The 12,051-nt window shown below is 36.8% G+C and overlaps 1 protein-coding gene across 2 annotated transcripts in view; it reads right to left on the reverse strand.

Annotated features, from left to right (window-relative positions):
- Positions 1 to 5,794: 5,794 nt before the first annotated feature.
- The window catches only part of TNKS (tankyrase), a 293,729-nt gene continuing 287,472 nt past the window's right edge, over positions 5,795 to 12,051 (reverse strand). For both annotated transcript variants that reach the window (XM_077144426.1, XM_077144427.1), the window contains exon 27: positions 5,795 to 8,190. In XM_077144426.1, the coding sequence (XP_077000541.1) occupies positions 8,104 to 8,190 (87 nt within the window). In that variant the 3' untranslated portion in view covers positions 5,795 to 8,103. The remainder of the gene's footprint in view (positions 8,191 to 12,051) is intronic.

Genomic DNA, 12,051 nt, shown 5'->3' on the forward strand with positions numbered 1-12,051 from the left:
GTTTCAGGCTTTTCTTTTTTTTTTATTATGAGATATTTTATTGGAATCAGTTTATGTGACTGTGGGGATGGGCAATTCTAAATTTAGGCAGGCCAGAAGCTGGGAAGTCTAATGAAGGTTTTTGATGAATTCTCCAGGAGAAACTGGCTGAGTGAAGTAGAGATGAAAATTCTCCCTGTTGAGTGCTGATATCACTTCTTCATTTAAAGCTTTCAACTGATTGGATGAGATGTCTCTCATTGTTGAAGGCAATCTCTTCAGTCGGTTGTAGATGTCCTCAGCCACAGAGACAATCAATTTACCACCGATTAAAATCCATGAACTGTCCTTACAGCTGCTAGCTCTGTCCAGGCTATGGAGGGTAGTTTGGTGATAAAATCTTAGGGCTGGCCTTGGGCATCTGACTTTACTCTGTAGTACCTTGGGTTACAATCCAGCAGAAATCTCTTTAAGGGCTCTAAGAGCAATATTGACTTGATTTCTTCTAGCTTCCTTTATTTCTAATCAATCATGTGCTTTTGGAGGGGCAAGCATTTTTTATATCAGCTAAAAAACTATCTACCACTTACTGACACTTACTATACAAGCTAGTTCATGTAATTCTCACAGCAACTCTATGAAGTAGTAATATATTAATTTTAAAAGATGAGGAAACTGAGGCACAGGGAGGACAAAGAACCCAGGGTCATGTGGTTATTAAGTGGCAGAGCTGCATTATGATCTCAGGCAGTATGATGGCAGAGCTGGTACTTACTCTTGATTTATACAGACCTTCTGCAAACTAGTTTCACTTGCAGACCATTTTTTCATCTGAACCTCTCATTATACTTCCAATTTCCCCTAGTGCCCCCGAGACTTTGATTCGTATCATCCTGTATATCTTCCAAATATTCCCATGAAATCACTATTCGGTTGACAGTATTCCTACTTGACAGTTAGAAAAGTAAAGATATCTGACCCTCACAGAATTTCTTGGTAGGCAATTCAGTGGTAGATGGCAGTCACTGGTTTCCTGACAACTTCAGCCTCTACATAACCCTGACAATTCATATTCATGTTATCTTACACAATGTCTTATTACATACAATTTGTAAACAGAATTATGAATACTCACTTTATAACATGTTCTTGTCTACATATTGTCTTACCTATGCAAAGTTGTTTTATTAACAGTATAGTACAGGTGGAATTGGTGAAATGCAGATATAGAAATCATGTCCCTTTCACTTCTATTTTTTCTATATTCAGGGCTTCAGAGCAGATGTCAACCATACAAGCTGGCAGGTAGGTCCCAACTTAATGGGGACAGATGATTTCTCTTATTTTCAATACAGTGAGGTCCTTCCTCACCTTAGAAACCTATTGTACTGTCTTGCGATTATAAACAATGAGGAAAAGTGAACCACGCCAAGTGATAAAGGTTTACAAATGCTATAATAGGGCATGCAGACCACAACAAGGGCTTCCAATTTAGACTAACGGTCTTCAAAAACAGTTCTTCAAAACTTGCTGCCCAAAAACCCCACCAAATTTGCTGCCCAAGAAGCACCTATCCCTTTATAGTAACGGAATTTAACTTTCCAGCAAAAAAAAAAGAGTTATTTTCTGCAGAAACTAAATCCAATCCAGCAAATGATTATAGCCTGCCACCCACCCCCCTCTACCTAACTCCCGCTTTGCATTTTGATTTTTATCTATAGCTCCTTGCATGGTAGTTCAAGTTATAAAAGCAAGCTTTTGGGATACTTCTGTATCATTAACCTAACCAAGCGGCTGAAATTCTAAGTTATTATTTTCTGATCATCTCGTCAAATACTGATAAAAAAAATCATGTAGCAGCATTAACTGTTTTCATTCCTGCTTAGTCACTGAAACTCTTTAAGTAGTCAGATTTCAGTGCTTATCAATCGGTACCATAGTCAAAATGGAAAGAATTCTGGGATATAAAATAAACTACTTCACCACCTCGAATTTAACTTTCTTCATTTGTAAAATGGGAATTAAAAACTATTTATTTTGCAGGGTAGCTGGGATTATCAATGACAATATATTTAAAGTACCTGTTCATGGTATAGGCTTGATGGCAGCTATTGGTATTATTTTCAGGGTTACTACAGTGCTTCCAAGTACCTAATTTATGTTTCCATGGGCCTCTCACAAGCCCAAAGATGCTACACATAAAATTCTAGGACAGTGCAACGGTGGCTCAGTGGCAGAATTCTCACCTGCCATGCCAGAGACCTGGGTTCGATTCCCAGTGCCAGCCTATGCAAAAAACAAAAGCAAAAACGTCAACTTCTAACTTCTAATCTGTTCTCTAATGGATCATGATGCATGGAGAAAGGAGAGAGGAAGAAAAAATTCCCTTAGTTCCATGTGCTAGGCATTTAATGTTGAGCATCACATGAGGTTGGTGTTGCCCACACCCTCTTCACCCAATCCCCGAACAATAGGTGGAGAACAAGTCTCTGAGCAATTAAGTTGTGCAGAGCCTCCTGGCTGTCCTTGGAACTGGTATGAAGTCTGACTCCAAAGCCCAAAGCCCTGTATTTTAAAGATTTTACTAAAAGGAATCTTTGGTTTCCTGCTATTGCTGTACTTCAGTAACTCCCATGTGGGTTTGGAAGTGAGGACAAGGCATTTTAAACAGATGGCCCTAAGAAGATGGCAAAGGACGGTTGTTATTTGTATTCTGCCAGTTCTAGGTCAGTGATGTTAGGGTTGGTCAGGCTAACATGAACAAACAGGGTAAAGTGAAACATTTAAGAGCTAACAGCTACCCCCACACAGAGTATTTTAAAAATGGTTTTATTGAATATTAAACAATTACAAGTACTGTAAAGTTAGACATTTAGCCGAAGCACAATTACAGGTTAAATATAATCACAAAGATGTCTTAAATAGAGACCCACCATGCAGGCAGGTTAAAGTTCCTTGATGCCCTCTTTTGGAAATAAGAAGAGGGTGAGGCAATAATAATAATAATAATAATAATAACGGTCTTCCATTCCAAGTGAAAGATACTGAAGACTAGAAGAATTTACATGCGGTAAGTGATTTTCCATGACTAAATTGATAGGGCTGCCATATTTAGAAAAACAAAACAGAACAAAAAAAACAGGATGCCCAATTAAATTTGAATTTTGGATAAATAATTTTTTAGTGCCAAACACTGCCACAGAACATACCTTTGTTAAAAATTATTTGTCTGAAATTCAAATTTAACTGACAATCCTACAAATAGGCAAATGCAAAAACAAAAAGGTGGGGGTGGGTGGTTGGAATCCCCTGCCACTGGCGGGTAACACAGAGACTAAAAGTAAAACACCAATAATGAACCAAAGAGTCACTACATTGGTTACTTACACAGACCAACGTTACAATGTGAAAATACAATTACTACTTCAAAGGCTGTTGCTAGGAAACATTTTCTAGATTTTGTCAAAGTCGGTTTTGTAAATGTTTTTAATAAATCTTGTTGATAAAAGTACCTTTTTAGTTTTGTAGCCTTTATTAGAACATAATTTTGATTAAAGGTATCAAACACAAATATTACTACCACAAAGATAAGATGAGCTTGAAACAATGGGAGCAGAAGCAGGTGTTATATGCATTCAAGGGTTTAAATACTTTGCATAATGAAGACAATGATTATATAGTCAAGGTCATCTTCTAGGTCCAAGTTATTAATCTCAAATATTTCTGCTCTAATTTATTAATTTTTAACTGCATTTTTTCAGAGATGTGTTTTCTATGTTTTCATCTTGAATTTTGGGGCAGAATCATGGGTGTGTGAGGGAAACCCAACCAAATGGGTGTAAGGTGGGTGTGGTGATGTGAAAGAGTCAAGTAGAAAAGAAGATATGAAAGAATGAAGAGTCAAAAATGCAGTCACTTCTACAGTACAAATGTATTTCAAAGGAGGCAGAACTCTCTGGCAGATGTATAAAATTGGTCACACCATGACCATATTTGGTCTTGCAGAGTACATAAAGTCTTTAGCCTACTACTGGCTTTCATTCAGTATCATAATTTTATATTTTAAAATGATTAAAAAAATGTTGCACATCATTCAGATTCAACATGGTTTTGCTTTATGAGCTGTACTGTTTCCCCACACACTACTTAGATGGGTTTTGAAATCTTTCTAGCATTTCTTCAAACCAAAAGATCTGGCAGTTAGGGAATTTCAGATATGGAGAAACTGGAACTGATTTATTGTATCAGCTTCATTGTATATAAGGGAGCATTACTTATGAAATGTATCCTCATATAAATAAACTGAACAGGTATGAAACACACGGAGACATGCCCAATTCACTGATACCTAAAAATGGAATTATAATTTTTAATTTATTAGAATACAAAAGGTTAAGGAGTTTCTGCCATAGTTAAGGATTTTTTAAGAAGAAAATTTGTCTATTAATTTCAAAATGCACAAGTGCCTAAAGAAGGCTCACTTCTTTTTTTAGGGTGGTATTTTTTTTTAGGTTGCTATTTTTTTTAATGCATTTCATTTTCAAATGTGAGATGTGTCCAACCAAAGCTCAAATATCACTTCCACAGTTCCAGTTACCTTCTTTTCATTTCTCTGTAATTGATTTCACATCAGACAAATGTAACTTCAGTCTTAAAAGAAATTTCTGACATGTTAAACCCTATTTTAAATTCTACTTTAGTTCTGAGTGGACTCTGAATGACTAAAGTTGATAGTTCTATGCAAGATGATCAGCCTAACAGAAAGCACAATAAAAAGACTTGTTCATAAGGTTTTTCTGAAATAAGGAAAATCCCAACAACTTACAGCTTTTTATTGCTGTTTATTCAGCTTAAACCAAACACTTCTTTTTTTCTGAACAATAGCTATAATAATAAAATATTAATCTATAAAACTTGATTTGCCATATTCTCTATGTATTTCAGAGCACCTTGCTATTTTGAGAGCAAAGGGAACTTAGTCTAACCACTATCACTGAACTCAGAGGAAAATGAAAAAATCCTAATATTTATTCTACTTATGTCACTTGGAAAGCTAGAAATTCCAAATGCCAAGAAGGAAAAGGTAAATAAGAATCCTGGATATACTGCTAATATTTTGCATAGAAAAAAACTCTGGGTTCCATGCTGTTATTTGTTAACAAGTGGCAGAATCTGAGCAGAGCACATGACGCCTAATTCCCATTTCTGTTGTGATATGAAAACAGAGAACTATACAGTCTCTTTTTGCAAGACCCAAGATGAAGAGGGGAGGAAAACAGTGGGGTTAAAAGTAATACTTGGAGCTAATTATATTTCCAGATATATTCAGGGCACTTAATCTATGCCTGAGTCAAGCATCCAGTTGATCAATACCTGGTAAACTGGAACCATCAGGTTTAGAAACCCTCTGCTCTTAGAACTAGGGTAGAGTTGGTGGAGATGTCCAGATTTTTCTATCCATACAGTTTGGGAAACAGAGGAGGAGGGGTGGCCATATTAGAAGTCCCCAACTTGTTAATTTCTATATAGTACATATATAAGAAATTAAATGCATTTCAGTCCAATTTAACACCATGCATTTATAATCCAAAGAGTATATTTATAATCCACGTTGCTATAGGTGGAAATTCCAAACGTAATCTTTTGCTAACTTTTAAGTGCAACTATGGTGACCTATGGCCTTCAAGTTCTGAAAAAAAAATTTGGTTCTTGTGATAATTAAGCCATTTCCTTTTACAGACGAATAACATATGCACATTCTTCCAAGAACTACTATATACTTGAATCATTACAAGACAAGAACCACTGCAAATGATTTCCTTACATAGTACCTTTACTCGGCACACATAACATCAGATATGTAACATCGGCAGTTTAAATAGTGAACCACAGTTTAATTTCTCAAGTGTAAGGTCCAAGTTTAAAACTGGCATATCCATTAATGCAGTTAGTACAATGGAAATGACATACTACCACAATCAGGTAGTGGCTTATCTTTTAAATGAAGCTACAAAGCTTTCAATATCTACACCATATTAACCCTTTCACTTAACTAAAAATCATGGCTGTATTGACCATTTTAAACTATATCTAAGTGGGGAGGCAAGTAATTAACAGCTTCACAGCTACTGAAAACTATGTTGATGTAATTTCTTCAACTCTTTGTTAAACATGGCAAAAAAGAGGGAAAAAAATCCTCTTAATGAATATCAAACTTTGAAGCTTTATATTGAATTCTAGTGCTATGAAACAAGTAGTCAAGACACAAACACCCAGCTTGGGTCACTGAAACTTCAATAGAAGCAACAACTGAGGCTAATTCTTGATTTAAGTTTGAGGACCCATGCAAGATCTGCTACAAAACTCAAACTAGTTCTGGATGCCTAGTTCTAATATTGGACTCAAGCCAAAAGGAAAGCAAAATGTATATTTTAAGAGCCTTTTTCTAGAATTTTTGCACACAATCATTTTCTTTTTCTTCAGGAGATAAAATGAGGTCACAGTTCAAACAGCCTGTAAAGAACAAATTAGTCTTCCAGGCTTTAAGTTGAAATGGAAAGTTTGTGTCACACCATTTTTCCTAGGTTTTTATCACTTTTATATTACCTTTGCTTCAAGCTGAGTAGATGCACAGCATGTCAAAGTAAATAAATAATGCACCCAATTCAATATTTAGTTAAGGTAAAAAGGGCAAATACATGTTAAGTGCAATGGGTTATTTTCTACAAGTGTCAATGTGCACTTGGCAAATCTTGATTAAAACAAGCGAAACAAAGTAGTAATTTCACACAAAAAAGCAGTCTGGTATTTTTTGATCACATTCTAAAAAAATAGCTGAAAGGGCTTTGGTTTCAGGGTTTTGTTTTGCTTGTCTACATATATAAAGAACTTTGAATAAGTGGTTCAAAAATTTAAGTGAATGGACTTATATAAACTCTTTGAAGCACCTTACTCAAAATAAACCCTAATTCTGGAATAAAAAACCAAAATTCTTGCATTTGTGTATATCTATCCAGTAAGCAGGATTTAAATGTTCTCTCTCTAAAGAAACCATAAAGTAATACTTTTCTGACTCTCTAATGAAGTACAATAATTCTACTGAATTGGAAATAAGGCAGCTAATACTGGGGCAGGGGGAGGCAACAATTCTGGGGCTACAGATTCAGCAGAGGGAAGTATTTATTATTTGATGAGTCTTCTCTATATTTTCCTGCTACCATGGTATAAAACCACTATATTCCTCTCACTCTTCACTGCTGCTGCATTTTCACAGCCCTCCCTAGTTGTTTCACCTCTGACAGTCACAATAGTATCATTTAAAAATGGCACTGGTTGTGCTTTTTTCTCTTATGTCCAGCACTGTCTGGCATGCCTCTGAAGCAGGCTTGCACTGGAAAGAACAAGTGGTCCACATGGGCTTCGACTTTTCTGAACTCGGGAGCTCCTTAGTCAGGTTGATGTTTGTGTCCTTCCCTTATAAGACTGGCCGATTAATAAAAAGAAACTAAAACTTAAATACATGTTTATGAGAAGTATGCTTTGAAAATAAAACAAAATCAAAGTTAAAAAAAAAAAAGGAAACTAAATTTTGCTCAGTCAAAAGCCTTGGCTGCATAATTAATGATTTTAGTCGGTGTGACTTTGTGCAAAAAATCCTCAAGAAGGCTCTGGCTCATTTTCAAAATAAACAAACAAACAAACAAAAAGCCAATGGTTTGGAAAAAATGAAAAATGGTCTGTCATATGTGTATATCTATTAGATATTTAACAAATAAAGCAATGTAGTGTGCGAATTTTGAACAATATTGATGGTGTTTTTTTTTTTTCCATTTCTAAGTTTAGATCAAAATAATATGGTTTTAGAAATGGGAAACTGCGTGAAAATGAGCCTGAGATATGTTAAAAAGCCGCCCCTGTAAACATTTCCTCAATGGGAACAGTAGCAGTTGAGTATGTATCAGTTACTCATACTATATTCATCACTATAGCAATGCTTTATAAAAGACCAACAGCTTATTTCTAGGCTGTCAGGGATTTAGAGAATATTGATTTTTTGTTGGAAACAATCCGCTGTAATCCAGTCTCAGGTTTAAATCCAATTGAGCCTTTACCAGAGGGCATTCACTAGGTCTTCTGCTCTGCTGCTGTGGCGGTCTGTGAGGGAGCCTCTGGCTTCATGATCTGGTATGTGATAAGATACTCTGGGTAAGCCTGGAAAGGACAGGAAGAAAAACAAATCACTCTTCTAGCCAATGCAATACTAAAGCCTTACTTAATGTGGAGGCTTCACAGACTGTTGATTCTAACCTCTATTGTACCCAGACCAGCCAATTCATAGATGACTGGATAATACTGAGAAGGTCCACATACTTATTTGCATATAAACATGTGTAAATTCTATAATCTAGAGAACAGTTAAAATGTTTTCTATTTCAGAGTGTCAAGATGGCGGCTTAGCGAGGTGTGAGATTTAGTTCGTCCTCCAGAGCAGCTAACAGCCAGGAATAGTACAGAACAACTGCTGGGGCCATGTCAGTGACTGGGCACACAAGTGTGCCCCAGTTTGGACCAGCTGGACCCAGGCTGTGAGCCCACCCAGAACCGTGAGTTCCTCAAGCCATGGCAGCCAGCACCCCTCCCCCACAGGCTACTTCCCAGAGGGGAAAGAAAGGGACTTTACTAGCAGCAGGGGCTGAGTGCAACTAAGCTCCAATTGTGGAATTAATTCACAAATTCTGACTACTAAAAATAGGCGCCTAGCTCAGCTGAACCTAGAGTCAAAGCAGAGGTTGCTGATTTTTGCCCTGGTGCTGAGGGGGCAGAGCTGATGGAAAAAGAAAAAAGAAAAAAAGAAACAGAGGTCTCTTGGATTGGATAGCACAGAATACTTGAAAGGCCCTGAAGGAAAGGAGGTGGCACATAGGATCTGAAGGTACACAAAGCAACATACCAACTTATGCTCTTGATTGGCAAACCTGAGGAACTGGGGTCCTGCTCTGAGAAGGATTTTTCTCTTTCTTTTTTGTGGCTGTTTCTATGGCTTGACTATCTTTGGATTCAGTAGTAGGGCTTCTCAGACTCCAACTACCCCAGGCATAGGCAGAAACAAGCTTGTCTGAGAGCTTCTCTGGAGCCTGTGCCTTCCCCAGGAGTGGGGTGGGCCTAGCTCAGGTGGAATCCCTCCCTCAAGGAATTCAGACCCCAGGGCCTGGAAATTGAAGTAATTAAAGCCAGCCTAAAACCTCTCCTCTGTCTCCATCATGCCCCTAGGAGGGAGAGTCTGCTGAAGTTAAAGATACCACATGATCTTATGCTGGTGGGACCTGCAGGTAGAAAAGTGCCACATACTGGGCAGGGTAGGAAAACACAGACTCCAGAGGCTTCATAGGAAAGTCTTTCAACCTGCTGGGTCTCACCCTCAGGGAAAATTGAGAGGAGGCCAGTTTGGTCTGGGAAAATCTGGCTGGGGTCTATAATACCTAAGCAGACCCTCCTAGGGTGTGGGGGGAGGAAAGGCACCATACAGGCAGGGCAATACACAAGAAAACAAGAACTGAAAAATTGTGATCTGTTAAACAAAACCTAAGCTAGTGGTCCAGAATAAGATGAACTGAACGTTAAAGAACAGACAGACAACAAAGTCATCCAGTAAGAAAATCCTAGGTAAAAGAAGTGAAAATAATCCCCAGAATAAACTAATTAAGACAATTAAATGCCTAGATGTCAGCAAAATAATGATTCACACTAGGAAAATTGAAGATATGGCCCAGTCAAAGGAACAAACCAACAATCCAAATGAAATACAGGAGTTGAAACAATCAATTCAGAATATTCTAACAGACATGGAAAATCGCATCAAAAATCAAATCAGTGAATTGAGGTACAATATAAAGAAGGCAAGGACTGAACAAAAAAGAAGAAATCGAAAGTCTGAAAAAACAAATCACAGAACTTATAGGAATGAAAGGTAGAGTAGAAGAGATGAAAAAAACAATGGAAACCTACAATGTCAGATTTCAAGAGGCAGGAGATAGGATTAGTGAACTGGAGGAGGGAACATCTGAAATCTGACAAGAAAAAGAAAATATAGGGAAAAGAATGGAAAAATACGAGCAGGGATTCAGGAAACTGAATGACAACAAGAAGCACACGAATATACGTATTGTGGGTGTCCCAGAAGGAAAAGAGAAGGGAAAAGGATGAGAAAAACTAATGGAGGAAATTATCACTGAAAATTCCCAACTCTTATGAAAGACTTAAAATTACAGATCCAAGAAGTGCAGTGTACCCCAAACAGAACAGATCCAAACAGATGTACTCCAAGACACTTACAAATAAGAATGTCAGATGTCAAAGAGAAAGAGAGAATCTTGAAAGCAGCAAGAAAAAAACAATCAGTCCATCACATACAAAGGAAGCCCAAAAAGACTATGGGTAGATTTCTCAGCAGAAACCATGGAGGCGAGAAGACAGAGGGATGATATGTTTAAGATACTAAAAGAGAAAAACTACCAGCCAAGAATTCTATATCCAGCAAAACTGTCCTTCAAAAATGAGGGTGAAATTAAAACATTTTCAACAAAAAAATCACTGAGAGAATTTGTGACCAAGACACTGGCTCTGCAAGAAATACTAAAGGGAGCATTAGAGAAAGATATGAAAAGAAAGGAGAGAGAGGTGTGGAGAAGAGTGTAGAAAGCAAGACTCTCAGTAAAGGTAAAAAGAAGAAAAATTAGATATGACATATAAAATCCAAAAGGCAAAATGGTAGAAGAAAGTACTACCCATACAGTAATAACAAAAATATTAATGGATTAAACCCCACAATCAAAAGACATAGACTGGCAGAATGGATTAATAAACAGGACCCATCTATATGTTATCTACAGGAAATGTATCTTAGACCCAAGGATAAACATAGGTTGAAAGTGAAAGGTTGGGAAAAGATATTTCATGAAAATAACAATCAGAAAAGGGGAGGAGCAGCTATACAAATATCAAACAAATTAGATTTCAAATGTAAAACAGTTAAAAGAGACAAAGAAGGACACTATGTATTAATAAAAGGAACAATTCAACAAGAAGACATAGCAATCATAAATATTTATGCACTGAGTCAGAATGCTCCAAAATATATAAGGCAAACACTGAAAACACTGAAAAGAGATATAGACACATGTACCATAACAGTTGGAGACTTCAATTCCCCACTCTCATCAATGGACAAAACATCTAGACACATGATCAATAAAGAAACAGAGAAGTTGAATAAAATAATAAATGAGCTAGACTTGAGACATTTATAGAACATTATACTCCACAACAGCAGGATATACCATTTTCTCAAGTGCTCATGGATCATTCTCAAGGATAGACCATATGCTGGGTCACAAAGCAAGTTTCAATAAATTTAAAAAGATTGAAATCATACAAAACACTTTCTCAGATCATAAAGGAATGAAGTTGGAAATCAATAATAAACAGAGTGCCAGAAAATTCACAAATATGTTGAGGGTCAAGAACACACTGTTAAAAAACCAGTGGGTCAAGGAAGAAATTACAAGAGAAATCAGTAAATATCGCGAGGCAAATAAAAATGAAAACACGACATATCAAAATTTATGGGATGCAGCAAAGGCAGTGCTAAGAGGGAAATTTATTGCCCTAAATGCCTGTATCAAAAAAGAAGAAAGGGCAAAAATCGAGGAATTGACTGCCCACTTGGAAGAACTACAGAAAGAACAGCAAACTAACCCCAAAGCAAGCAAAAGGAAAGAAATAATGAAGATTAGAGCAGAAATAAATGAAACTGAAAACATGAAAACAATTGAGAAAATCAACAAAACCAGAAGTCGGTTCTATGAGAAAATCAATAAGACTGATGGACCCTTACCAAGGTTGACAAAAAGAAGAGAGGGGATGCAAATAAATTAAATCAGAAATGGAAGAGGAGATATAACCACTAACCCCACAGAAATAAAGTAATGAGAGGATACTATGAACAATTTTATGCTAATAAACTTGACAATTTAGATGAAATGGTAACTTTCTAGAAAGGCATGAACAACCAAC

The sequence above is a fragment of the Tamandua tetradactyla genome, chromosome 26, assembly GCF_023851605.1.
Source record: "Tamandua tetradactyla isolate mTamTet1 chromosome 26, mTamTet1.pri, whole genome shotgun sequence".
Taxonomy (NCBI): Eukaryota; Metazoa; Chordata; class Mammalia; order Pilosa; family Myrmecophagidae; genus Tamandua; species Tamandua tetradactyla.